This window comes from Bufo gargarizans, chromosome 6, assembly GCF_014858855.1.
Source record: "Bufo gargarizans isolate SCDJY-AF-19 chromosome 6, ASM1485885v1, whole genome shotgun sequence".
In the NCBI taxonomy this organism is placed as follows: Eukaryota; Metazoa; Chordata; class Amphibia; order Anura; family Bufonidae; genus Bufo; species Bufo gargarizans.
Window position 1 is genome coordinate 177,455,949 of NC_058085.1, and position 27,187 is coordinate 177,483,135.

Sequence of the window (27,187 nt, forward strand, 5' to 3'; positions counted from 1 at the left end):
GGTTAATGAAGTGAACAATGCTCAGAAGGTCATTCTACCTTTTTCTTCATGTGCATGAAACACCATACTTAACGGAGCCCCATTTTGATTTATTTTAAATATGAAACAAAATTTTTATTCAGGAAATTGGAAGCATTTTGGCTACCCCCACACAATCGCTTAACACTACAACATAGCTGATATTGGTGAGAACAACCGTTATTTAACCAGGCCTATGTAGCATTTCATATAGGATGCGATCATACATTATTCTGGAGGGGGTGTGCATGTTGCTTGCAGGGAGGAGAGATAAAACACACACTGCATTGCCAGGCAATCATTTAAAGCAGTAAGCTTTTAGTGTCCATTAGACATTGCTTCACTGCCCACAGGGACTATCAGCTCTCTCCCAGCGTGCAAACGTGACATCACTCTGCAGCAAACTGCATCTGACGTGGCAATTTTATCCAAAGTATGCAAATTCAAGGCGTCCTATATGAAGATGGTATATAATAATACTGATGGATAATGATATACAATATGTGTCAACTCATCATATCAACAACCTTTATATACATCATATACAGAATATAACGTGTTGCCATACTGAAACAAAATGCTCTGGATGTGTTCTGCATTTACCTTCTGTATAACACATCTTACTTTACTTACTGAATTATCTGCTAAGTACTGTCAGGCAACAAGGAGTAATATATTGGGATATTAGATACAGACGGCCTATAACTTTGCCTCATTCATTCATTCTACTCAGTCTGTATATGCCATGCTATATCTTGAAATAATGGTGTAATATTGAAAGCTATGATATTTTCCTAATTCTTTCCATCCTGCATGCATCTGTTAATAACTAGAAAGGGTTACATCTAGGAAGCGCAGATCACGCTTGTACAACATCTTTCCCTGCATCTGCAGCTTGTCCTTGAAGGAGAGCATCACACTGCAGCCCAGCAATTCTCTAGATTTAGAAGTAGCTGGAACTCATCCAGTGGTCCTTTGCATTTCTCCCTCTCCCTCCTCCCCACCATTTTTCAACCTATAGCTCCTCCTCTCTAGCCCCCTGTCCCACCTAGCTCTTAACATTATTAATATTTTAGAGCTGGATACTCCTGGTCATTGGCCAGACTGCAGTGCAGCCATTTGATAAGAAGCTGGAGAAAGATCTGAAAACTATCACACTGCCACCACTGTACCGAGGACCAACACATCTCCACTAGGACTCAGGTCAAGCTAAGGAGTCCCTTAAACTTTGCTATATTTATAAAGGCAGCATGGATGTCTTCAAGAAAGGCTTCTCTATGGCTAAGGAAGGTGTGGTGGCAGCTGCAGAGAAAACCAAGCAGGGTGTGACAGAGGCTGCAGAGAAGACCAAAGAGGGGGTCATGTATGTAGGTGAGTGATGCAAGTTAGGTAGATGATCATGAAGGTCTAAATGTTGTGTGTCAATGTCCTTTCATACAGTAATGACCTTGACTTTAATAATGGCTCAGCCCTGCCCTGCCCAACCCATTAGTTGTTAAAGTACTGGTACATTTCAGTGATTCAATTGTCCAAATGATTATTGAGACCTAGCCCTATCACTGTGGAATATTACTCAAGGTTCTCCTGCATTTCTTTTCTTTTAGTTCAGCACATTTGATAAAATTATGACGGAATATGTTCACTGCATCAGAGAACCATCTCTATGCCTATTAGAAAATGTATAGAAGAGAGATATGAACCTGCACTGAGTTTGTCATTGGTGAGGCATATCTTTGATCCAGGTCAGGAGACGGAAATCCTAATTAAAACAAATATTATGTGTTTGAGCATATGAGTTATGAAATAAATCTGCAGAAGATGAACACATCAGGATCATACCCACCCTCTGTGTGCCATGCGGACTGCAGATTTTGATGTCAGTTTCATCCTGCTGCAGAGGGCCATATCATTCAGTTAGGATGCCCCATGGCTTATTCAGTGTACAGTTATCCTCCATTCATTTATGTGTGAGCTGTCTAAAGTGCTGACCTCTGGTCACAAATGGGGTGACCATTTCACCCCCATAAAATTGAAATATTCTCACAAATGTACAAGAGTTTGTCATGTATTGTGACGTTTTAGATTTTGCCTTATTTGAAATGAAAGGTGATCTATAGCTGGGGTTTTCTACTGGTTCTAGTACATACTATTCTATAGAAAAACCAGCTAACAAGTAACAGACTCAGTTTTACTACATCCTTTATGTTGGTGCTATGGGAGCAATAGGAAATAGCTATACCGGAAATACATCACATGGATTTGGCATGACTAGCAATGGGAAAGATGATCTATGATATGATAAACCTAAGAAAGTTATTATTGAATGATATTGTGAGCATTTTTGTCCTCAATGATTCTCTGACATTTAAGGACTTAAACTGGTTTGTACTGTTGGGTGGGGCAAAAAGGACAAATGCCTGGGGAGGGCTGAGCCGGGTGTGACAGATACACTGCAGAGAAATGGCTATTGAGATCTGACCTTCTGCATAATTGTCTTACATCCATATATGCATCTCAGCACTCTTGGGTATTTAACAAAATGTACCGTATCTCATATCTATCTATCTCCTATCTATATATCAATCTACTTAGATATTAGATATATATCTAATCTACCTACCTATATATCATATCTGCCTGTCTATATATCAATCTACTTATATAGCTATCTATCATAGAAAAAAAGGCAGCACTCCACTGCCTTTTTCCTATTTTGTATACTGGGCAATAGTCTAGCCCCCTGAGGCGTGCACCCTTTTTTTGCTTGTTTTAATTTTGTGCTGCCAGATTTTTGCTATCTATCTATCATCATTTTATCTATCTCTCTATCTATCTATCTGTCTCTTTATCTATCTCATATCTGTCTGTAAATCTGTCTATCCCACTAACCATCCATCCACATCCATCCAATATCTATGTCAATCACTTACTATCCAGTTTTGGGAGAAACACTTAAATGTAAAAAATAAAAGAATATACATATATTGCATACTGCATTAATAAATTGATTACTGGAGTATTGTGTATTGAGACTTAATCCTAAACTTCTGGAATACATATAGCTGCATTGTCAGTAACATCACAAGGCCTCTTGTGGCTTACAAGGGTAATACTAGAAGAGCTAAGTCATTGGGCCTCTAGCGTCGTACTGTCACTTTAACATATTCCATTTATCTATCAGGATAATATCAGCTCTTTATCCATATTAAATTGATAGATATTAGATGTCATTTAATTCTGGGACGGGGCTACAAATTACCTTGAATGGGTAAACTATTGAGTGACAGCAGCAGTCTACAGTTCTTCTAGGCTGTAGCTCAACAGTATGTACAGTACTATCTCTGTGTATATATTCAGAAGATACCATACAAATACACATAAATATACATAGACTATAAAGCTGTCATGTTACCAGCAGAAGGGAATCCAGCCTAAGAGTCTGGATTTGTAACTTTCCGTTTAGTTGATTTATCTTCTCCATAGAAGTCAGAATCAATCTATCTGAAACCTCCTGAGATATTGCTGCAAGATAGGACAAGCCAGCTCTGGCGTCATCATGTCCATTCATCAGAGAAAGCCGCAGAGAATTGGGTGCGGCTACCATGCCTCTACAAGCCAATTATCCCCACACCTACAGGAAATCTCCATTCCCTGAGAAAGTAAAGTAGTACAGGGCTGGACCAGCAGAAATGAGGACATATATACTCCAATATTCAGAATTCTGTTCCACCTGTGACATGACCTGATGCTGCAATTAGATAATCATAGGGTAATTGGGTGATTTCCAGTATTATAATAATGATGGAAATATACACCAAATCAGCCATAACATTAAAACCACCTGCCTGATGTTATGTAGCTTCTATTCCTGCTGCCATGCTGCTCTGACCTTTGAGACCTCTGAAGGTGTCATATATCTAACACCAATATGCTAGCAGAAAACCCTTACACCCTGTAGCCTGCAAGGTCTGGATTCTATAGATTGGAATTTGGACCAGTTTTTTTCCAGTAGAACCCAAAGTGCTTATTTGGGTTAAGACCTGAAGAATTTGGATGCCAAGTCAATATCTGGAACTCTTTGTCATGTTCCTCAAACCATTTCCAGTATGGTTTGGCATATTATCCTGGTAGAAGATTCCACTGACATAAGGGATACTATTACCATGATACGTGGTCTGTAACAATGATTAGGTAGGTGTACATGTCAAAGTAGCAATCAACAAGATTTCCCAGAACATTGTCCAGAGCATCAAAATTACCTTCTTCTCATATAGAATCCTGGTGCCATTTCTTTATAACATATGCGACAGACACAAGGCAAGTCGCTCTTATGATGAAAAATAAAATCATTCATCCAGTACTCCATGGTCCAAGCTCTCTGTACTCTGATACCTCTATTATAACAGGGATTAAAGAGGTTCTCCTGGAAACAAACAAAAAGGCTTGAAATTACTATAGAAACATTCCTAAATGCTTTTAATTATTCATAATGGCTCCCTTCTCTGCCTGCGTCAGCACTGTGAAGCACTATATTATGTACAGATCACAGCTGAGATAAGGGATCAGCTGGGTCGGTGTGCCTCAGAAAGAGCTCACCCTATAGACACACGCTGAAGTATAGGAATAAAGGACCAGACACACTACTGTGGGGAAGCTGAAAACACTTCAGTCTGTGTATATGAAGTGATCTCCGTTCAGAGGTAGACAGAGACAGAGGAGTCCTTGTCTCAGCTGTGGTCAGAGCTGTGTAGGCAGAGAAGGGAGAGGGGTTAAGGTAGGGCCCCTGCTCTGTGCATTGTGATGTAGGCCATCCTGCTATGTAATTAGGACGGATTCCTTATTGAGGAATATGACAGTGGCCATTTTAATTCCTCCACTGAAACACTGCAATAAAGGGCGTTCTATAGCATTATATTTTAATGGTTGCACTTTGCAAAATAACCAGTAGTGCTGCTTCAGGTTCCTGATTTTGGTTGCCATTCCTCAGGATGTCCCTTAGATTAGGGCCTTATCCACTTGGGAGAGCCTGCAAGGAGACACACAAAGAGAGATGAGCAAATTGATTAGTGCAACTTTCCCAAAACATTCCAATTTCGGCAAATCTGAAACTTTGGGGATTCGTCCAACACAAATAGCTCAAAATGGGAGCCATCATTCTACAGTTCAGAAGACAGAGAAGAATGCATCTGGCAGCAAATAGTGATAATTTTTGGACTACTTTTTAAAGTAACACTTCCCTGACTGAGGTTGGGTCTTTAAAGATCATGCCCACTTGTAAGCATAGTTTCTGCTCTTCTAAGCAGTAAACACCCATGGCTAATGTCTGCAAACAGCTATAATGCAGATCGCAGAAATTTAATTCCTTAGATGCTGTGGTCAATTGTGACCACATCATCTGAGGCCGCTTACCCTGGGAGTGTTGAATTTCCCGGGCCTGAATGAAATGCTTGGTTGTATGTAAAAGCCCTGTTCTCCCTGAAAAAACGAGGCTTTGCAGCTGTAGTTCCTATGGAGCGAATCTGTAATAAATTGCAATTCATTGCAATGTAAGGGAAAAGCAATCTATTAATAATAACCCAGTCACCTAGTGTGACATAACAAAGTTTAAAAAGAGTAAAGTTAAAAAAAAAAAGTAAAACTTCAAATCACCCCCTTTTCCCATAATTTAAATAAAATTAAACAATATTTTTATATCATGGGTCAGAACAAGGTGATAAAAAAATATACATATTTTTCCTAAGTTTATATTTTTATCAGCATTTTAAAATGCAACAAAAACTATATACATTTGATATCTTTGTAAATGTACTAACCCAAAAAATTCAGTTAACAGGTCAGTTTTACCAATGTAGTGGGAAGCTGGAAAAAAATCCAAATGGGATAAAACCTTAAAAACAAAACCCATAAAACTAGGGCAGAATTGCGTTTTCCCCCAGTTTTTTTTCCAGCTTCCCACTACATTGTGAATGTAAACACTAGGCTAGGAGTAAATGATTAACTTTGATTACAGAAACTCACAGTATAGTATTTCACATCTTTATGAATTTTTGCTCTTGCCTTCAGTTATGTAGAGTCTAAATTATTTTAGAAACCAGAAATCTAAGTCTTGCATACCTGTGTAATACATTATCTCAATTTTGTTTCATAGGATCCAAAACTAAGGAGGGTGTGGTTCAAAGTGTCAACACAGGTAGGTCAAATAACATAAGCAAAGTCACAAACCTTTCATAGAAGAAATGTATCTGATCAGGTATTTGTTTCAAGGTTTATTGCCGTGGTCAAGTTATACAGAAGAGTATATTAAAGGATATGTTCATGTTTGCAACAAGTTTTTCTTAATACTCCAGTGTATCTATAATAAAAAAGTAAAGTATCTTTGTAATTAGTCTTGATTAAAATTCTACTATTTTGTGAAGACAGCTCTTATGCAGTCCATTGTGTTTCTATGGTCTCAGAAACCCTATGCAGTCACTTCAGTTCTTCCTATATGCTGCTTCAGGCCTTACCTGTAGTCCAGCAACTTGCAGGAGATACGTACTGTATTGATACAGGATGTAAATGGGTGGTGTATTCTATCTTCTGTGGCCGCTGATCTTTATTTTGTAGAATTTATGGTGTTCTTCTGCAGGACACCAAGCACCCAAAAAAATGAAGATTCTACCATCCATTTACATCTGTATATTAACACGGCCTGTACCTCATCACAGGCCTCTGTGTTAAATACAGGTTCAATGTGAATGGATAGGGTGTTCTGACTTCTGCTGATCTTCATTTTGGATGCATGGGGTGTTCTGCAGCCTGCTGCAACCAGTTCTCCATACATCAAACCCCAGATCAACCCCCAAATTCATGCAGACTCCATATCTGCTCCAAAAATTAATACAGACCCCAGGTCAGCATCAAATTCATTCATTCCTGGGTTGGGCCCAGATCATGCCCCAAATTCATGTTGCAGACCTCAGACAAGTAAAACAAAAAAATCACTTCTCCATTGCTTCAGCAGGCATCTCAGCCACCACTCTAGCTCTTCCTGCAGTGCAGCACTGTGTTCTGGTGCCAGCGCTGCACTACATCCTGACATCGCACACAGTTTCAGTTCATAGTTCCTGCCTATGCGCACTATGTTCTGATGCTGTATGCTATCAGGACCTAGGCACTTCTGGCACCTGCAGAATGGGACCATGGAGTGGTGAGTTTAGCGCATACTCACCACCCTCTAGACCAGTGTTCCCCAAATCCATTCCTCAGGGCCCACCTACCGGTCATGATTTGAGAATATCCCACAGAATGAATGCCTGAGGTAAGTCCTGATGCATCAACACTAATTGTATCACCTGCTCAATACTAAGGAAATCCTGAAAACATGACCGGAAGGTGGGCCCCGAGGGCTGGAGTTGGGGAACACTGCTCTAGGCCTCTCATCCTCTAAGTCTGTAGTAATGAGTGCTAGAACCCAGTGCTTAAAATGGCCCTGGTTCTAAGTAAGTTTATGTTTTTGTGTTGGGCCACATTCATAGTCATCCTGGGCTCCATGCGACCCACATGCCATGGGTTGGACACCTCTGCTCTAAGCTGTGTTCGTGGGGATTGAAAGAATTAAGAATTCCAAATTGTGTAGCGGGTAGAGCTGTTATTACGCTTGTTAATCCACGTTAGTATGTTGTTTTAACCCTCTCCTTTCCAGAGCGCGAAGCTTAGAGAGAACACTGGTCTCATCCAACAATCATAGTTCATTCTATTTGTTTCTCTCCTAACTTACCTATAGTTGATTTCAATGGAGACGCAGGTCTGCAGATCAGCTGCATGCCAAATATTTTTATTCTTCATACTTTTTTTTTTACATTTCCATATTTTATTTATAATGCAAAAATACATATCCGCATAATATTTATAATATTATAAATTCTGAAATCATCCCCAACCCACCCCACCTATCCCCCCCCCCCCCTCCCAACCTTGCAGGAAAAAAAAAAAAAAAAAAAAAAAAAAAATAGAAAAAATAAATAAATAAATAAATAATAAAAAAAAAAAAAAAAAAAAAAAAAAAAGAGAGGTATATAATAAAAAAAAGGAAAATTCCAAATTAATTAAACCATGTCCCACTCTTCCCACAGTTTACCCCATTTTAGATAAGATCCTCTTTGTTTGTACAGAATCTTCTCATAGCTTTTCACTTTCTCGACCAGAGCCAGCCAGTTGCTGCAGTCTGGAGCGGAGGAGCTAAACCATAGTCTAGCGACAAGAAGCCTAGCCAGGAACATAACCTTGATCAATAATTGACGTTTTATGGGCTGATAATTAACCTCCAATAGGTCTCCCAAGACCCATATCCTGGGAGACAGAGGAACAACAATGTTAAGTTTACAAGCCAAGGTGGTCTGGACCGAACTCCAGTAACTACCCACCATTGGGCAATCCCAAAACAGGTGTAAGTGGTCTGCCTCGGAGTCGCCACAACGTGGGCAATCAGAGGAGGCTCTAAGTCCTCTTCTATATAGCCACAGAGGTGTCACATATATTTTGTGCAAAATGTTAAATTGTACAACAGTGTGATTAAAATTATGTGAAACATATTTTAAACTATCCCCTATATTCTCCCAATCTGGGGGACCCACCTCTGAAAGTAACAAAGACCAGGACTTCTGTCCTGGAGAAAGAAGACCCTGAAAAAAGTGTTTCATTAAGTGTCTATAACAATGTGATATTTTGATTTTCGTGGCAGCTTTCTTAATAATAAAATCGTGTAGGAATTCAGGAGTATCCATAAGGAGAAGATGACTATTCAGAGTGCTAGAAAGTGCAGACCTCAACTGGAAATATGCGTACCAGGCCACCTCACCCAAATTTGCTCTGTGCCCTATTTCCATCGAGGACAAAATTTGTCCACCACTAACCACCTGATGTAAATACTGAACCTTCTTAGTCCTCCAATACTGACAACAATTCAGATCGCTTAAATTCACTAGCTTTGGATTATGCCACAATGGGGTGCAAATAAGTGATGCCTTAACTCCACACCAACTCCTAATGACCCGCCAGGTCTTTATAGCCATTCTGCAAAAAAGTGTATACCCGGTCTGTATATTTAATAGATAGTCGGACTCCAATACAGTAAAGAAATCCGTAAAGCCTGAGTCTTTCACCACTTTATTGCAGAAATGGCTATTTTCCCAGTCACTAAAAAGGCAGAGTTGAGAGGCCATAAAGTAACCCCTAAAATAAGGGAGGTTAAGGCCTCCCTGATTATAAGGCATAGAGAAATAGAGCGCCTTCAATCTAACACGCTTCCTCCCCCATAGTAGGTCGTTAAGCATCCGCTCAATTAGTCTAAAATGCTTATCTGCGATCCATACAGGCGAGTTGCGCAGGACATAAAGAACCTGGGGCAGTACTACCATTTTTATTAAAGAAATTCTATCAGCTCTTGTGTGCAGAATTTTTTGCCATATCTTGATTTTAGCCCTCAGCTTAATCAGCAGGGGAATCAAGTTAAGTTGTAGATATTCCTGAGGTTTGGCAGAAACTGAAATCCCCAGGTACTTTATTGATTCAGAGACTGTTAGCTGGTTATCCCAGTCACCTCGCAGCTCGTCTATAGGGAGGAGAACAGTCTTCTCCCAATTGATCTCCAGACCAGACGGGGCAGAAAAAAAGCCAACCAAATCCATTATACGAGGGAGAGTAGTTTCTGTTTGCTGAAGAAAGACCAAGATGTCATCTGCATAGAGAGATACACGGTCATGTTTCCCCATTATACCAAAGCCGGCCACCTGCAAATCCTGCCTTATACTGGCTGCTAAGGGTTCAATATAAATATTAAAAAGAAGGGGGGAGAGAGGACAGCCCTGGCGGGTGCCTCTTCCTAGGGTGAAGCTCTCTGTGATCGTATCATTAATCCTGATCCTAGCAGCTGGGGAACTATATAATTTATTCTTCATACTTAATAATTATTTTTTATACATTTGGACAATATTTGCCATCCATTTAGGGCTACTGACTTAAAGGAGTCTTATATCGCTAATATTCTGAACCTAATTCTTCTTGATGGAAAGATGGTTGAATATTGCATACACCTGATTGACCAACACTGACTTTACTTTTAAAAATCTTTTTGTGTGTCATAGTGACATGTCAAAGGTTTTGATCAGTGGGAGTTAGAGTGCAGAGACCCCCGCTGATCAGTAAAATGAGATAAAAAAAAGCATGCACACAGGGGGAGATTTACCAAAACTGCTGAAAAGGAAAACTGACTTAGTTGCCCATAGCAACTAATCAGATTCCACCTTTCATTTTCCAAAGGGACTGTGAAAAATGAAAGTTGGAATCTGATTGGTTGCTATAGAAACCTAGAATGTGTCTGCAGATAAGAACCATTTGGCCCATCTAGTCTGCCCAATATACTGAATACTATGAATAGCCCCTGGCCCTATCTTATATGAAGGATGGCCTTATGCCTATCCCATGCATGCTTAAACTCCTTCACTGTATTTGCAGCTACCACTTCTGCAGGAAGGCTATTCCATGCATCCACTACTCTCTCAGTAAAGTAATACTTCCTTATATTACTTTTAAACCTTTGCCCCTCTAATTTAAAACAATGTCCTCTTGTAGCAGTTTTTCTTCTTTTAAATATTCTCTCCTCTTTTACCTTGCTGATTCCCTTTATGTTGATTATGTTGATTCCCTTAGTTGCTATGGGCAACTAAGCTAGTCTTTTTTTATACCAGTTTTGATAAATCTCCCCCACAGAGTTCCCCTCGCTACTGAAGACTGACTTGAGACAGACTCATAGACATTCAGCAGCAAGGAGGCCCTCTGTGAGAGCACTTTTGTCTTCTTATTTTAATGATTGTCATTATCCCTATGACAATTTTTTTTTAATACTATAGGAAAACATGTGTAGTTTGCCATTAGAGATGAGCAAAGTTTTCAAAAATTTGATTCTGCTGCTTCGTCGAACATAGTCCTCATGCACAGGGCTGTGCCCATATTGCAGCCCACAAACAGTGGGTCTGCAATATATGGCCACTGGCCATGTGTGCACCGTATCTCGGATGCGGACCCATTCACTTGAATGGCTCCGCAATCTGGATGATAGGGTGTTGAATCGGAAGCCCACAGAAGCCCTATAGAGTGTTCCCGTGAGTTTTCTGTTCATGCCTCCACACTGCAAAAAAGTTGTGCAGATCGCAGACCCGCAAACTGCTGTCCGCAGCACGTGCAGGGCAGGCACATTTTCGTGTGCATGAGGCTTTAGAGAAGAAATCCGATTCCTTATGAATAACTTCATCACAAATCGCATTCCACTGTATGTAGCGGGAGCAATGACAAGGAATGGCGATCACACCATCCCCTATCATTGAACCCATCGGATGCCTTGCTCAATGGTGATCTGACAGTCACTTTGAGGTCTTTCACGGGATAATCAGAGGTTAACAAAAAACATAGATACTTACCTCATCCATTTGATCACAGGGAGGCCACTGCGGCCATATTGATTGAAGAAAGCACACCAAATCTCCGCGCTGGGTGGACGCGGTGATGTCATCAAGATGGCCGCGATGACCTCTCTGCAATCAAATGGATGAGGTGATTATGTTTGCTTTTTTTTTTTACAGCCATTTCAGGAAAAAATGATTTGTTACCATGAAGCTTGAGGAAATTAGTCTCCGAGACGAATCACATTTTTTTCTGAAATTCGGATCGAAGTCCACTTTGTTAACTTCGATGTGCTCAACACTATTTGCCATAGGAACATAGACTATGTTGAGACAGCCCTACTAGACACTACATAGCAGACTGAAGAACCTAAAACCTCTTTTTCAAGGGCACGGTGACCTTTCAGCTGCTCATAGGTAAGGAATGAGACCATCCAGTGCTTCCTCCATAGATACACATCTGACATATCCTGTTATAAATAGGCAATTAGACAGCAGTAGACATTGCATGCTTGAATGAAATTAAATATCCCACTGACATATTAAACCTAAGTAAATGCCAGGTCCCTTTAAACTATTAATAGGTAAAGTATTTTTGTGACTTTGTTGGCAATGAAGTAAGGGAAATCATTGATAGTCACAACATGGTTTTCAAGGAAAGGTCTTGCTGTGTTGGAGGAAGCCATTGTTCAAATATTTACTTGTCATTTCTTTTGTTGTCATTTTTAGTTGCTGAAAAAACCAAAGAACAGGCCAGTGTGGTGGGTGGAGCAGTGGTAACCGGTGTAAACCAAGTGGCATCAAAGACTGTAGAAGGAGCCGAAAATGTCGTAACTTCAGCCGGCATTGTAAAAAAGGTGACCTGTTGAGTGGAGCTGAATTACGTGAATTTACTCATCTAAGTAAAAGAGAAATCACAGGATCTATATGGAATGTTATATATAGATTGTATATACAGGGGCATATCTAAAGAGGGTGTAGAGGTAATAGCTGCCCAAATTCCTAAGGGGCCTAGAAGGCCACTCTATCATATATAAAGTTACTGGTATTATAAAATGCACATGGTAAGTGTGTGTATTGGGGAGAAAGGGCTTCTCACCTCTGAGTATATTTTTTGTCTATCAATTTTAATCTTGGTCTGCATTTAATTGAGCACAAAAAAGGTAGCCAGTTATATAGTTATGACATGTTTCAGACTTCACGTTCGGTAAAGTGGTTAATCCAAAGTATTATTTCTTTAATAAAATAACTAATATTGTAATAAGTAATATTATGTTAAATAGATGCTATATATAATCCAATAGTTACTAAAAAGACAAGCACTAATGGCAAAAGACAAAAATATTAAGAAAATGCAATCATGTTCAATGAGGCAACTGGTACGAGAAAACAGTGTGTTTTCTGCAGCTAGAGGGCAGTGTTGTAGTGCTAGTTACCAAATGCTAATAATGAACATGGGTTTCACATTGCATTCCTTCTGTGTTTGTAAGACATGACTTCCATAGTGACGCCAAGGTAAGTTAAATTGATTTAAAAAAGACTGTCTCAGGTAAGAACTAATAGATGTTTCTCATATCTGAGGAACTTCTATTAATAAACAACATTGATATAAGAATAAAATATGAAATAATAAGCACAATTTCAACAGAGGTCCAGCATTTAAGATTTAATGGGGTTATCCGGAAATTAATATTGATGACCTATCCTCTGAATAGGTCATCAATGTTAGATCGGCTGGTGCTCTGGGTGGATTCAGACCCCAACAAATGTGATAGTGATGACCTATCCTTAGCATATGTTGTTATTATTCATTCCTGGATAACCCCTTTAAGTAAAAATGTATTCTGTTGCAATATAAAGGTTGTGAAATACAGGACCAAGCATGTCCTAGCCAGGATGAATTTCTAGTCCAGGCCAAAGTAAACTATGTAACTCCTTCATTGGAAGCTCCCCCTAAAATGCAAGTTCTCTGCTAGTCTTTCAAAATCTGGATTATAGTTAGTGACAGGCATACACATGCAGTCACCCAGGTGGGCATCTGATAAGCGGGTTCTGTATTTACGGGGTATGTTTCAATATTTTCATGTCTGAAAATCCATATTCCCCCTGTAGTGCCCTGAGTAGTTATAATTCCCCATATAGTGTATAGTTATAATGCCCCTATATTGTTCCCAGTAGTTATAATGTCCCTATATTGTTCCCAGTAGTTATAATGTCCTGTCTGATACCACCACCAATATAAGGCCCCCTATAGTACCACCAGTAGGTAAAATCGCTCCCAAAGTGGCACTAGTAGTTAAAATCCCGCCGCTAGTACTAGAAGTAGATATAATGCCCCTTTTAGTGCTCCAGTAGTAATAATACCCCCTATAGTTCCCCTAGTAATTATAATGCCCTTGTAGCACCTCCATTACTTACAATGCCCTCCTAGTTATAATAACCCTCTATAGTGCCCCTAGTAAGTGTGATGAACTCTATTAGTTATAATGACCCCTGCAGTTCCCACAGTATTTTTATTGACTCCCTGTAGAACCCCCAGTAGTTTTAATGGGCCCCTCTAGTTTCCATAGTAGTTATAATGACCCCCTGTAGTGCCCACAGTAGTCTTAGTGGCCCCCTGTAGTGACCCCAAGTGGTAGAATGCCCTCATGTAGTGCCCTCAGTATGTGTAATGGTCTCTACAGTGTTCTGAGTCACTATAATGCCCCTTTAAAGAACCCCAAAAGGTATAATACCAACTGTAGTGGCTCCAGTAATTATAGTGCCCCTGGTACATATAGTAACCCACTTGTAGTTATAATCCCCCACACAGTACCACTTTCTCCCTAAAATGAGTTTAAAAAAATACAATATTCACCACTCAAGACTCCCCACAGCTGTCTGTGATGCTGCTGAACAGCAGCAGTGTGGCCAAACAGGAATCTACAGATTCTCAGTACGGGCCTAGTAGGAGACACACATCAAGGGCACATGTAGCTCATGATCTACAGATTGAGAAATCACTGGTTTAAGACAGCCCCTTTAAATTAGTGTCTCTGCAGACTTCTAAGCAGGATTATACTAATGGGTCTAATGGGCAGGAATCTGCCCATATGAGCCCTCTTACAGCTTTAGACTGGATAAGAGAGCATTCTAAGGGGAATCAGCTTCTAGGTGAAATTGAGCCCACTAGTTTAGACTGGAGCATCTGTAAAACACCTTCATAAAGTTAAAAGGAACTGTGATGTCCCACTCCCTTTAGAGCAAAACTTAAAGACATTCCTGTTAATGAATAATGATCTGTGTTGCTGTCATCTGAGGTTCCACAAAGCATGCATTCTAAAAATGTATTCTAACAAGAGGAACCGGCAACAATTACACAGACTGATGTGGACTGATGTTCCTGATTCTCAGTGAAAAATCTGTAACATGGTCCCCAATGATGATATGTAATTTATAACTATCTTACATGATAAGGTGGACCTTTTTGGGCTGCCTTATGGTCCAGAGCACCCTAAAAGTTACACATCTGTATACTACACCTAAAAAAAATACATGATCATTTCTTATCCATGTAAGGGCGCATTGACATGACCATAGTGTTTTGCGGATCCGGATATTAGCTGTGTGCGGTCTCACAATTTGCGGACCGCAAATGGCTGCAACCATAATATAAAATGCCTATTCTTGTCCGTGATTGCTGACAAGAATAGGACATGCTCTATCCTTTCTGTGGAGTGGAACCACGGATGCGGACAGCTCTTTTGCGGCCCCATTGAAACGGATGCGGACCCGTTTATTCGACCATCTGAATAGTCCCTAATTGTGTGTAAAAATTGTGTGTAAAGCACTTTTACATCAAAGAAGATTTTTTAGGGTGCATGTGTTTAAATGGTAACTGTCATTCTTTTTTGTGTAATGTATAGGGGCAGTGATACTGTGATTTTTGCAATATACTTAATTACTGAAATCATACATTTCTCTAAAGTGGCCCATTTTGTGCCTTAGCAACGCAGTTTACTTAACTGTGGAGGCACGCTTGACACTGACGGCTGCTGCCCTTACTGTCTCTCTCTATTTATATATACATATATATATAGAGAGAAGATAAGACAATGGAGGGCACTCAGATGACTGGGTATATAGATAATTGTCAATACAGGTATAGTATGGAAGGTTTATTATATAAATTATATAAAATATATATACACAGTACTGGATCTGCTTTACAGCCTGTTCGGATGATTATCAGCTGGCGGTTTTTAATCATCCGAACAGGCTGTAAAGCAGTGACGCAAACACGCAGCTGACCGGAGCAACACAGCTGATCCTCCAGTCACGTGAGACACCATCCCCTGCATCACGTGGGACACAGGAAGCGTAACCAGGAACCCAGGACGCCGCAGCGGAGAGAGACGCCGAGGGAGCATCACACCACGTGCGTACCAACGCCATCCAGGACCGGACCATCGCCTGCACATCGGGACACTGTACACGCAGAATCTCCCCTGAGACCCACAACTGATGGAGTAAGACTGTTTTATAGTATATACGTCCGCAAATACTTATCCAGGATTCAAGCAGCAATACCCATATCACTAACAATTTTATTGTGCACATAATTTTATCTTATTTTGAGGAGTACCTCTGTACAGACTGATCACCTGTACAAGCAGGTTAATATATAGTTCAACAGACTATTTTATATTGAGCTAATAAATCTACCTGTTATTATATATATGCTTAAAGATTACTGAATCGACAGATCCAGTACTGTGTATATATATTTTATATAATTTATATAATAAACCTTCCATACTATACCTGTATTGACAATTATCTATATACCCAGTCATCTGAGTGCCCTCCACTGTCTTATCTTCTCTATAGTATAAATATAATTGGCAATAGGTACTGCCATTTGGAGAGAGCACCAACCCCTGAACTGTGGACAGTAGAGCCTCTGTAACTTTATATATATATACAGAGACGGAAAAAGAGAGAGAGAGAGAGAGGCAGTGAGAGCAGCAGCAGTCAGTGTGGAGCATGTATGGATCATCATTACATGTTTTTGTCATCACACTTTCTATGTCTAAGCTGGAACCGATGTGAGGGGTCACCGTCTGGGGCCCCCAAGATGAGACATATTATACTCCAATTGAATACATCTGTGACAACGTTGAATAAGCTATGAGTGATATAACATGCAGTTTGTGTGACTGGCCACTACAGGCCCTTAGTCGGGCAGCCCCCTTAGGACTAATGAGATGTTGACAATTAATATAAAAAGAAAAGTAATCTTATAGCTGCACAGGATTTTCTTTCTGATTGAAATGGACTGTTAAAGTAGCTTCTTATTTATTTTGTTGTATTTTGCTATTTTGTTGCCATGCCCTAACTTTCTGGGAAAAGCCAGAGGGGCTGGAGAATGGAAGTGGCAGGAGGACAGAAATTTGGCAGTTAGAAAGCAATGGATTCAGATGTGTCTGCTAAATTGTTTACCCGAGGTGTCCTGTGATCAGCCAGAGATTGAAGGCTTTATCCACAGCAAGTAAGGGACGATTGTTGAATATCTGCTGCCTGCTAAAGAGGATCTGTAGTCTTTGTTTATAATCAGGAGCTGAGGAGACCAGAGGCCTACCTGCCCTGAGGCCAGTGTTGGATTATCCATCAAGAAAACCAAGCTACCATTCAGGCCTGCACTGGAGATCTCAGCCTGAAGCATTTTCCACTCGGTTAGTGCGCCCTTTGAATGCGACTTAAATCCTGAGCTCAGGTCCCTCACTGCAATCAGCATGAGGACAAGTTTTGGCGCCGTTGCAGCCGTTAAAGCTTTACTGCGACAGCAAGTGGATCCACATCCCGGCTCTGGAGTTACAAATAGCCACGTGGGAGTTCAAGGGAGTCTAGCTGAGGTGGGGTGGTGGGCATTACTTTCATCTGGGAGGTATAGTGTGGGATTTTTCTGAATTTGGCCTCTATGAGCCACAGTGCCCCTCAGCTGAGATCCCAGGTACACAGACCCCAAATTTGGTGTTGATTCCTAGTGGCTTTGGTTCTCTGTGTGTGGTTAGGAGATCCTGACGTATTTAGTGGCATTTAGGCAAAATATAAATCCTTAAAGGGTACCTAAATTAGGGAATTCCCGGCTGGGGTCCCAGTGTGGACAATATTGGGTTGCTAGCAACCCATAGAGATTGTACCACCACTTCAGTACACCGGAGCACACCTCACTCCGTGTGTTCCTGCTGGATCACGGTGTACATTATATTGTATATAGTTTTCCCCTCTAGAGTTAGTAAAGTTCTTTTGGTTCACACAGCTCACTGTCCGTGCATTCATTCTTGTGTGGTTCACTGCATCCCAACGGACTCCCTCGGGTCCACCTCTCACACCACGGCATGTTTGACTATAGAAATGTATGCAGTTTCAATTTATATACGTGTGCTCAAATTTGGATTTAAGTCTGTATGAATATAATGTGTTCCCGCACATGCAGTTGCTACAACAGTCTATATAGGCCTTCCGCACCCATAAGTGGGTCGGGGGGATTTATCAAACTGGTGTAAAGGAAACCTGGCCAATAACAACCAATCAGCATCCCCCCTTCATTTTTCAGAGCTCTTTTGGAAAATGAAAGGTGAAATCTTGCTATGGGCAACTAAGCCAGTTTTCCTTTAAATCAGTTTGATAAATCTCGCCCATAGATTTTAATGTGCACAGCACACCCATAGAGAAAACCATATGAAACATCCCATCTACACACCAGTCCACAAAGTCTATTCTAATCTATCTTAGCATTTTAAGGTGGAATAAAGTTTGCTCACGCACGATCATAAGACATGTGGTGATGAAATCCTATGGGCTAACGCCCTGTTCCATCCTAATTAGCTGTTTATGGGAACTTCAAGTCTTGGTGAGACCAGTCTGTGCTTGAAAAACAGGTATGGGAGGAAAGCTATGCCTAATAATGTGGAGGTGCAGCGTTATGATGAAATGGGTGTATAGAGTAAAAGAAGTGCATGATGCATAAGTAGTATTTAAAGAAAGCCTGTAATCATCAGCATGCCTGACATATTAAAGGAGTTATGGTAATTATGACTTTATTCATCACGTTGCTGTAGGTGTAAATATAGCAAGTCATGCTGTCTTTCCTAGGTCATCTTTACCCACATATTTGCAGCCCCTAAGGTTAAAAAGTCACATTTTGAACTAATAACCTTCCATCTCCTATAAACTTCCATCTCCTATCTACAGTATGAGCCAGCTATCGCTACATTACAGTTACAGCATCCTATATCCCTATAGTCATTCAATGCTTTGGTGTTCAGCCATTTAATTACCCCAAACATCAATCTTACATTTAAGAATCAATAGGTTATTGCAATGTGATCATATGTCCACTAAAGATGCAAACAAGGGCCCAAAACCTGCCATGTGGCCCCCATTTTTAGGATATGAAAGTTCTCCGATTGTTTTGGTCTCCATTGTCTTTTCCTCCCTTCTTTGATCCCTCAGTGATTTACATTTATGGGGTCATTTATTAAGATCAGTGTTTTAGACACCAGTCTTAATAACCCCTATAGCTGGCGATGGATCTGCCCAAGTTATGAAGAGGCGCCGTCCTGTACATAGCTTTGCTGCATCCAGCACCACTTATAAATGTAAGACAGCTTCCTTCCTTGCTGGCTTATATTTAGACCATTTTCTACGTCTAAAACAGACGTAGAAAATGATGAATGAGACCCGCCTGCCGGCCTGTCCTCTTTCTGCCAACGCCACGTCTACTTTTTTAGAACTGGCGTGAGCAGGGAGAAGTCGCAGATTGCTGCGAAAATAACCTTTGTGCCACAATGTCCCCCTATATTTCTGGATAGCAAATTACTCAATTGTTAAATCTTGCTTTCCATCATGCACAGCCTCTCTTAGGCCAAGTTCACACATAGTGGTAGTGTGAGTGCATCCAATCACTGCAATGTTTTTTATGGCCGGACGGTTTTTATGTGAGAAATATGTTAAAAATCTGTACTTATTAATATTGTGCATACCAAATTACAAATCTGTAGCAATCCATGGTAAAACATGTAGTGTGAACCAAACCTAACTGTAACTTACCTTTCAGTGGGGATGAGACTCCTTAGTTGTTGAACCCTTTAAAAGCTGCTATGTTTGTTATATGATTATTTTGTCTATGTAACTTACCCTGGGAGTTTCATTACAACTGATATTCTAAAGAAAATACAATCTGACAACTGATATATATATATATATATATATATATATACACACACACACACATCCATACAGACTAAGACCTGATTTAGATGGCAGTAATTTCCATTTGTGTGCTGTACAGACTGCCCAAGCATAGTGCACAGACCCTTCAAAGTAAATAGGACGCAATTGGTCTATGCAGATAAAATAGCACCACCCACCGTTCTTGACCAATTTGCGCCTGAGACACATTCATAAGAAAAAACAAACAAACAAAAACATATGCACCCAGATTCATATGAAAGGTTAGAATCAGAAATTTGAGTCTTACTATAACATTTAATTGCCATTTAAGCAATTTTCCCATTTTTTTTCTAAAAGGCCTCAAAAAGTTGGTGTTAGTTACAACAGATTGTCAAACTGGATGACCATGTGAATGTTGAATTGTTTTGCAGGGAAGACAATCAGCATTTATGGGAGTTTGTGATCTGCAAGGATCAATTCATACCCAAATCGGCTGAGAGTGCCTTCCATATGGATGAATGGGCCCAGAGAATGAAACTAAAACATTCTCCAGACCATAATGCTGTCACACCCCCTTGTGTTGTTCCAGTAATGTTTGCAGGTTGTATGTTCTCTAATGTTTCTCACTGGACATGCCTATCTCCATCTTTGTGATGAAGCAAAACATGTGACTCATTGGAGAAGGCAACCCTTTGCCAATCAGTGGAGGTCCAATTCCAATACTGCCTTGAAAATTTAAGCCTTTTCAGCCCAAACAACTTCATTAGTAAAGGTGCTTCGGAGGCCCATACGCATTTTCTCTCCTCCTCTTCCCATTGTCTCCGATTAAGATATCGAGCAGAGTGCTTAGGTGGTGAGATGCTTTACATAGTTAAATTCAGGAGAGCATGTCGCTAGCAGGGTACATGAGTAATTGATTCTCACAGAGTTAATTACCATTGATAGCTTATTATGTACCTGGCCGGCTGCAGAGAAGAGGGCCTGAGTGGCCCCATGGGCATCAGCCCACCGGGAATTTTCCCTGTAAGGTCTATGGCCAATCCGCCTTTGCTTGCGCACCTTCGTAGCCGACATTTACTTCTCACATCAACCATATATACAGACGTGGACAAAATTGTTGGTACCCTTTGGTCAATGAAAGAAAAAGTCACAATGGTCACAGAAATAACTTTAATCTGACAAAAGTAATAATAAATTAAAATTCTATAAATGTTAACCAATGAAAGTCAGACATTGTTTTTCAACCATGCTTCAACAGAATTATGTAAAAAAATAAACTCATGAAACAGGCATGGACAAAAATGATGGTACCCCTAACTTAATATTTTGTTGCGCAACCTTTTGAGGCAATCACTGCAATCAAACGCTTCCTGTAACTGTCAATGAGACATCTGCACCTCTCAGCAGGTATTTTGGCCCACTCCTCATGAGCAAACTGCTCCAGTTGTGTCCGGTTTGAAGGGTGCCTTTTCCAGACTGCATGTTTCAGCTCCTTCCAAAGATGCTCAATAGGATTGAGGTCAGGGCTCATAGAAGGCCACTTTAGAATAGTCCAATTTTTTCCTCTTAGCCATTCTTGGGTGTTTTTAGCGGTGTGTTTTGGGTCATTGTCCTGTTGCAAGACCCATGACCTGCGACTGAGACCAAGCTTTCTGACACTGGCTAGTACATTTCTCTCTAGAATTCCTTGATAGTCTTGAGATTTCATTGTACCCTGCACAGATTCAAGACACCCTGTGCCAGACGCAGCAAAGCAGCCCCAGAACATAACAGAGCCTCCTCCATGTTTCACAGTAGGGACAGTGTTCTTTTCTTGATATGCTTCATTTTTTCGTCTGTGAACATACAGCTGATGTGCCTTGGCAAAAACTTCGATTTTTGTCTCATCTGTCCACAGGACATTCTCCCAGAAGCTTTGTGGCTTGTCAACATGTAGTTTGGCATATTCCAGTCTTGCTTTTTTATGATTCGTTTTCAACAATGGTGTCCTCCTTGGTCGTCTCCCATGTAGTCCACTTTGGCTCAAACAACGACGGATGGTGCGATCTGACACTGATGTTCCTTGAGCATGAAGTTCACCTTGAATCTCTTTAGAAGTCTTTCTAGGCTCTTTTGTTACCATTCGGATTATCCGTCTCTTAGATTTGTCATCAATTTTCCTCCTGCGGCCACGTCCAGGGAGGTTGGCTACAGTCCCATGGATCTTAAACTTATGAATAATATGTGCAACTGTACTCACAGGAACATCTAGTTGCTTGGAGATGGTCTTATAGCCTTTACCTTTAACATGCTTGTCTATAATTTTCTTTCTGATCTCTTGAGACAGCTCTTTCCTTTGCTTCCTCTGGTCCATGTCGAGTGTGGTACACACCATATCACCAAACAACACAGTGATTACCTGGAGCCATATATATAGGCCCAATGGCTGATTACAAGGTTGTAGACACCTGTGATGCTAATTAGTGGACACACCTTGAATTAACATGTCCCTTTGGTCACATTATGTTCTGTGTTTTCTAGGGGTACCATCATTTTTGTCCATGCCTGTTTCATGAGTTTATTTTTTTACATAATTCTGTTGAAGCATGGTTGAAAAACAATGTCTGACTTTCATTGGTTAACATTTATAGAATTTTAATTTATTATTACTTTTGTCAGATTAAAGTTATTTCTGTGACCATTGTGACTTTTTCTTTCATTGACCAAAGGGTACCAACAATTTTGTCCACGTCTGTATATATATATATATATATATATTAGATAGATAGAGAAATAGATACTGCTATATTTTGACCTTTGCAAATACAATTGAGAATATACAGTTTTCTGGTCAAGACACATATTTTTAGGACATATAGACATTATTAGGATGTGCTTCGTGTATTCCCATCCCATTGTTGATACGTTTTTAACCAATAAGGGTTATGAGTAATTGAAATTACATTTTCAATTTTCGATTTTAAATTATAGGAGGACTTAGCACGCCCAGAAGAAGCTGCTGCAGAAGAGCCAGCTGTGGAGGCCACAGAAGAAACTGAGAAGGTAGGAAAGAACAAGTGCCCCAAAGAGCCCCCTATTAATCTTGATAAGCAATTAAACATACTCATAATTGGTAGCAGATTTTAGGTCTCATGCACACAATACATTATACGTATCTGCCGTGGCTAGGCTGAGTTGCTGCAGCTCAGCTCCCAATCTCTTGCACAGGGCTGTATCTCATATGAGGTGACTGAGCATGCACAGCTCTCTTTATTTAGTTGAGCATGCTTACACATCTATTTTCATAACTTCCATAGAAGCTAATGTGCGACCACCTGTTCATTCACAGCGGTGTAAGATGTAGACCCATTCTGGAGATAGATGTGGGTCCCACCTCGGAGAGCTGCTCTTATTGTATATTTATGGCATATCTTATTGATATGGCATAAATGTTCAGATTGGAATACATATTTAGTGTCTGTGACTATGACTAATGAAACATTATAGGGCCACCGGTGTCTTTAGGTAAGCTTAAATGCAGTTTCAGATTTTTTATCTATCAAACTTTGTAACTTTCCCAATGTCACTTTAGCTGTAAACTGCAGTTTATAAGACTGTCCACTTGGGGTGCTCAAGTTGTAAGTTTCTCATGTTTCATGTTACAGCTCAGGGCATTCATCACATACTTGTAAAATACTATGTATATTTGACTGTTGAGTGGTTACAAGTGTGATAGATGAATCAGCGTAATTTATACATGACATACTTTTACGTAACAGTACAACACTATAAACCGTGATACTTATTTCACAATAAATGATCTACTTGTTAAAAGAATCACAAAGTTAGAGAGAATAATGTGAAAACTTAGATAATAGATATATAATAATTCTCTGGATGCTGTCAGCTTAAAAGAGTTTTCTGAGATTTTTATACTGATGACCTATTTTCTGAATAAGACATCAGTACCTGATCGGTGGGGGTCTGACACCCGGGACCCCCACTGATCAGCTATTTAAGAAGGCTCCGGCACTCCTTTGAGCACCACGGCCTTCTCTGTACTCACCAAGAACACTGCTTTACATAGTATAGTGTCTGTGCTTGGTATTGCAGCTCAGCCCCACTCTCTTCAACGGGGCAGAGCTGCTTCTAGGCCATGTGACCGATGAATGTTTTGTCATTGGCTGGGAAAGCAGCAAGAAGGCCGAGGCACTACTGCAAGCGATACTGCCTTCTCAAACAGCTGATCGGTGGTGATCCTAGGTGTCAGACCCAACCCGATCAGATACTGATGACCTAACCAGAGGATACGCGAGTCTTTAAAAACATTTTATTAACACCACATGGGCAGCACCACTGTAAAGGGGTATTAAGGGGGCAAAACTACTGAGTGGGGGCACTAAGGCAACAGTACTACTGTAAGGGGGAGCTAAAAGTGCAGCACTATTATAAGAGGGCACTAGGGGGGGCAGCAGTAATGTAAGGGGAGCACTAAGGAGGTAATACTACTCTATGGGGCATTAAGGAGGCATTTCACTGTGATTGGACACTAAGTGGGCATGACTACTTTTAGAGCACTAACATAGCACTACTGTAAGAGGTCATTCTACTGTGTTTGGGCATTAATGGGGCATTCAATTGTGCTTGGGCACTAAGGGATCAGCACTACTGTAAGGGGGGCACTAAGGGGGCAGCACTTCTGTAAAGGGGGCACTAAGCAGTATTCTACTGTGAAAGCTGTTCTAAGAGGGAATTACTACTGTGTGGGCACTAAGGGGGCATAACTACTGTGTGGGAGCACTAAGAATGCATTCTACTGTTTGGGGGCACCAAGGGGTCATTCTACTGTTTGGCAGCACTAAGGAAGCATTCTGCTGTCTGGAAATATTAGGGAGGATTAACTACTGTGTGGGGCACTAAGGGGTCATACTACTATGTTCACTAATTGGGAATAACTACTGTGTGGGGCACTAAGTGGACATTCTACTGTGTGTGGGTACAAAGGAAGAATAACTACTGAGTGGGTCTTTAGGGGGGAATACAGGGCCAAATGGCATACTGTAAAGTAACCTCTCGACTCCTCCTGTTCAGATCTAGTAAGCGTTTTATTTTCATATTTTTCCATGACTGAGTGGGTGGGTAGATTGTATGGCAAGCATAGGTGGTCTTGACTAGCTGCAGAAGAGGGGGTTGCAGGGAAGTGGGCTCAGATGGAGGCATTTTGAAGATAGTTTTTGGGCCAAGCTTTTTCTAGTTACACCAGTGTATATAGGGGTAGTAAAAATCTCATACATGCCTATGCATGTATATCACCCCCGGTGACCCCACTGATCAGCTGTTTAAGAAGGCAACGATGCTCCTGTGAGCAGCTAACCAAGCACAGTGCAGTACATTTCATAGCGGCTGTGCTTGGTATCACACTCAGCCCCATTCACTTCTATGGGGCTCAGCTGCTCCCAGGCCATGTGACCGATGAATCTGTCATCACTTGACCCAGAAAAAAGCTGAAAGAAGGCCATTGTGCTACTTTGAGCACCCTGCCTTCTCGAACAGCTGATCAGTGTGGGTCCCAGTTTTAGAACCCCAACCAATCAGATAGTGATGACCTATCCAGAGAATAGGACATCAGTATTAAAATCTTGGACAACCCCTTTAACTTCTCAGAACCTTATAGTAAACTGTAAATATGACAACTTTTCCTAAAAAGTGACAATTAATCTATGAGTTTCTGAGACCCTTATCAAAAGGAGTCTCCCAATATAACTGTAATTCTTGTCATTTAGCCTCAGTAGCCTCAGAAAAACACCAGTTTCTTTGTAAACGAGTAAAATGCAATCACCAAACTTCTCTGGAAAGAGGGCTTGGGACCCTGTTCTCATAATTGGTGGGGGTTTGCAATGGTGGCGACCCCAGCGATCATACTTTTTACAAAGAAAAAAAGGGGGTCAGTCAGCACATCCCAATGCGCAGGTGCACGTTGCTATGGCTGAAAACACAACATAGAACATAACATACAATGCAACAGCTCTCTGCAAACCAAATAAAGTACAAAAATATATTATATTGCTAATGCTAATGCTAATTATTTGAGCCCGTCTGCCACACGTCAAGGTGATCTCTGTAAGACGGGAACCTAACACTAAGTTCAATCTGTTAAGTGCCATGACAGTGACCATGAGGTTCAGGGGGTGTAGGTTCCGCATGCATGCTGGGCCCCCTTTAGTTTTTATCATTTTCAGTGCCAAAATGGCCTCCATTTCCAGGGACTACAAGTACCAACATGCATGCAGAGAAAACTAAGCTTTATACTCAATTTAAAATCAGCCTATGAGGCAAACAGGCCGACCAGGAGTGCACGACCAAATAGGAGAGTCAGCCACACTTCCAGCACAAACGCAAAGAAAAAAAGGGGGTCAGTCAGCACATCCCAATGCGCAGGTGCACGTTGCTATGGCTGAAAACACAACATAGAACATAACATACAATGCAAAAGCTCTCTGCAAACCAAATAAAGTAAAAAAAATATATTATATTGCTAATGCTATGCTTATAAATTAGAGATGCTTGGCAAATCATTTTGCACAAAATTATTTGAGCCCGTCTGCCACACGTCAAGGTGATCTATGGAAGACGGGAACCTAACAATAAGTTCAACCTGTTAAGTGCCATGACAGCGACCATAAAGTTCAGGGGGTGTAGGTTCCGCATGCATGCTGGGCCCCCTTTGGTTTTTATACATTTTGGTATTTATAAGCATAGCGATCATACTTTTGGATAGGTGACTTATGTTCTCCTGTGATAAACATTTTAAGTGTAGTGTTTTTTATCCCATGTCTATTGTAAGATCATCAATAAACAAACTAAATTGTAGAACTCCTTCACCATTTATATTGCATCAAAGTATCCTAGAAAAGGAGACAAGGACCACTGCAATTGTCTATGGTTCAGACTAAGATAAAAGCAAAATGCATCTTTAGCGAGTTTGGTAATTTTTGGGATTCTATGTTTCTCACCCTCTATAGCCGCACATATCATCAAGTTTATGTCTTTACTGAGATAATAATTTACAATAGATAAAAAAAGATAAGGGAAAACTTTGGCCACAATGTATGAAATAACTGATAATAAATGGATTTATTCTTTCTTTCAGGCTGGTGATGCAGAGAATTAGTCATTTAATCTTAAATGCTGCCAAACTCTTAGAAGATCTATCGCTAATACGATGCAGGAAACCATTGATTCCACAACTGAACATCCCCAACCATCCATCGCACTGTTTATCATGAAGATTTACAAATTTGCCTTCTTCTGGTAGATTGATTCATTTAAAGTAGTATCATAGCAGTTGTGTGAAAATGTTTGCAAACCTTTTGGGATCTTGTTTTCATGATTAAAACTTAAAATGTCAACTAAGTCATATAATCTTTAATGACAACATTAAACAGTCCCATCATTTTATTAAGCAAGTATATGCAAGAATTAAAGGGGTTGTCCATCCTAGGAGCTGACAACCCAAATGCGTACCTCATTATAAA

At 40.5% G+C, this 27,187-nt stretch overlaps 1 protein-coding gene across 1 annotated transcript; it reads left to right on the forward strand.

The window, feature by feature from the left end:
• Positions 1-1,142: 1,142 nt before the first annotated feature.
• On the forward strand, positions 1,143-27,187 carry SNCG (synuclein gamma). Its single transcript, XM_044299205.1, has 5 exons — positions 1,143-1,389; positions 6,167-6,208; positions 12,186-12,313; positions 22,644-22,715; positions 26,803-27,187. Exons 1-5 carry the CDS (start codon positions 1,269-1,271, stop codon positions 26,821-26,823), a joined length of 384 nt encoding a protein of 127 aa, XP_044155140.1. The 5' UTR covers positions 1,143-1,268; the 3' UTR covers positions 26,824-27,187.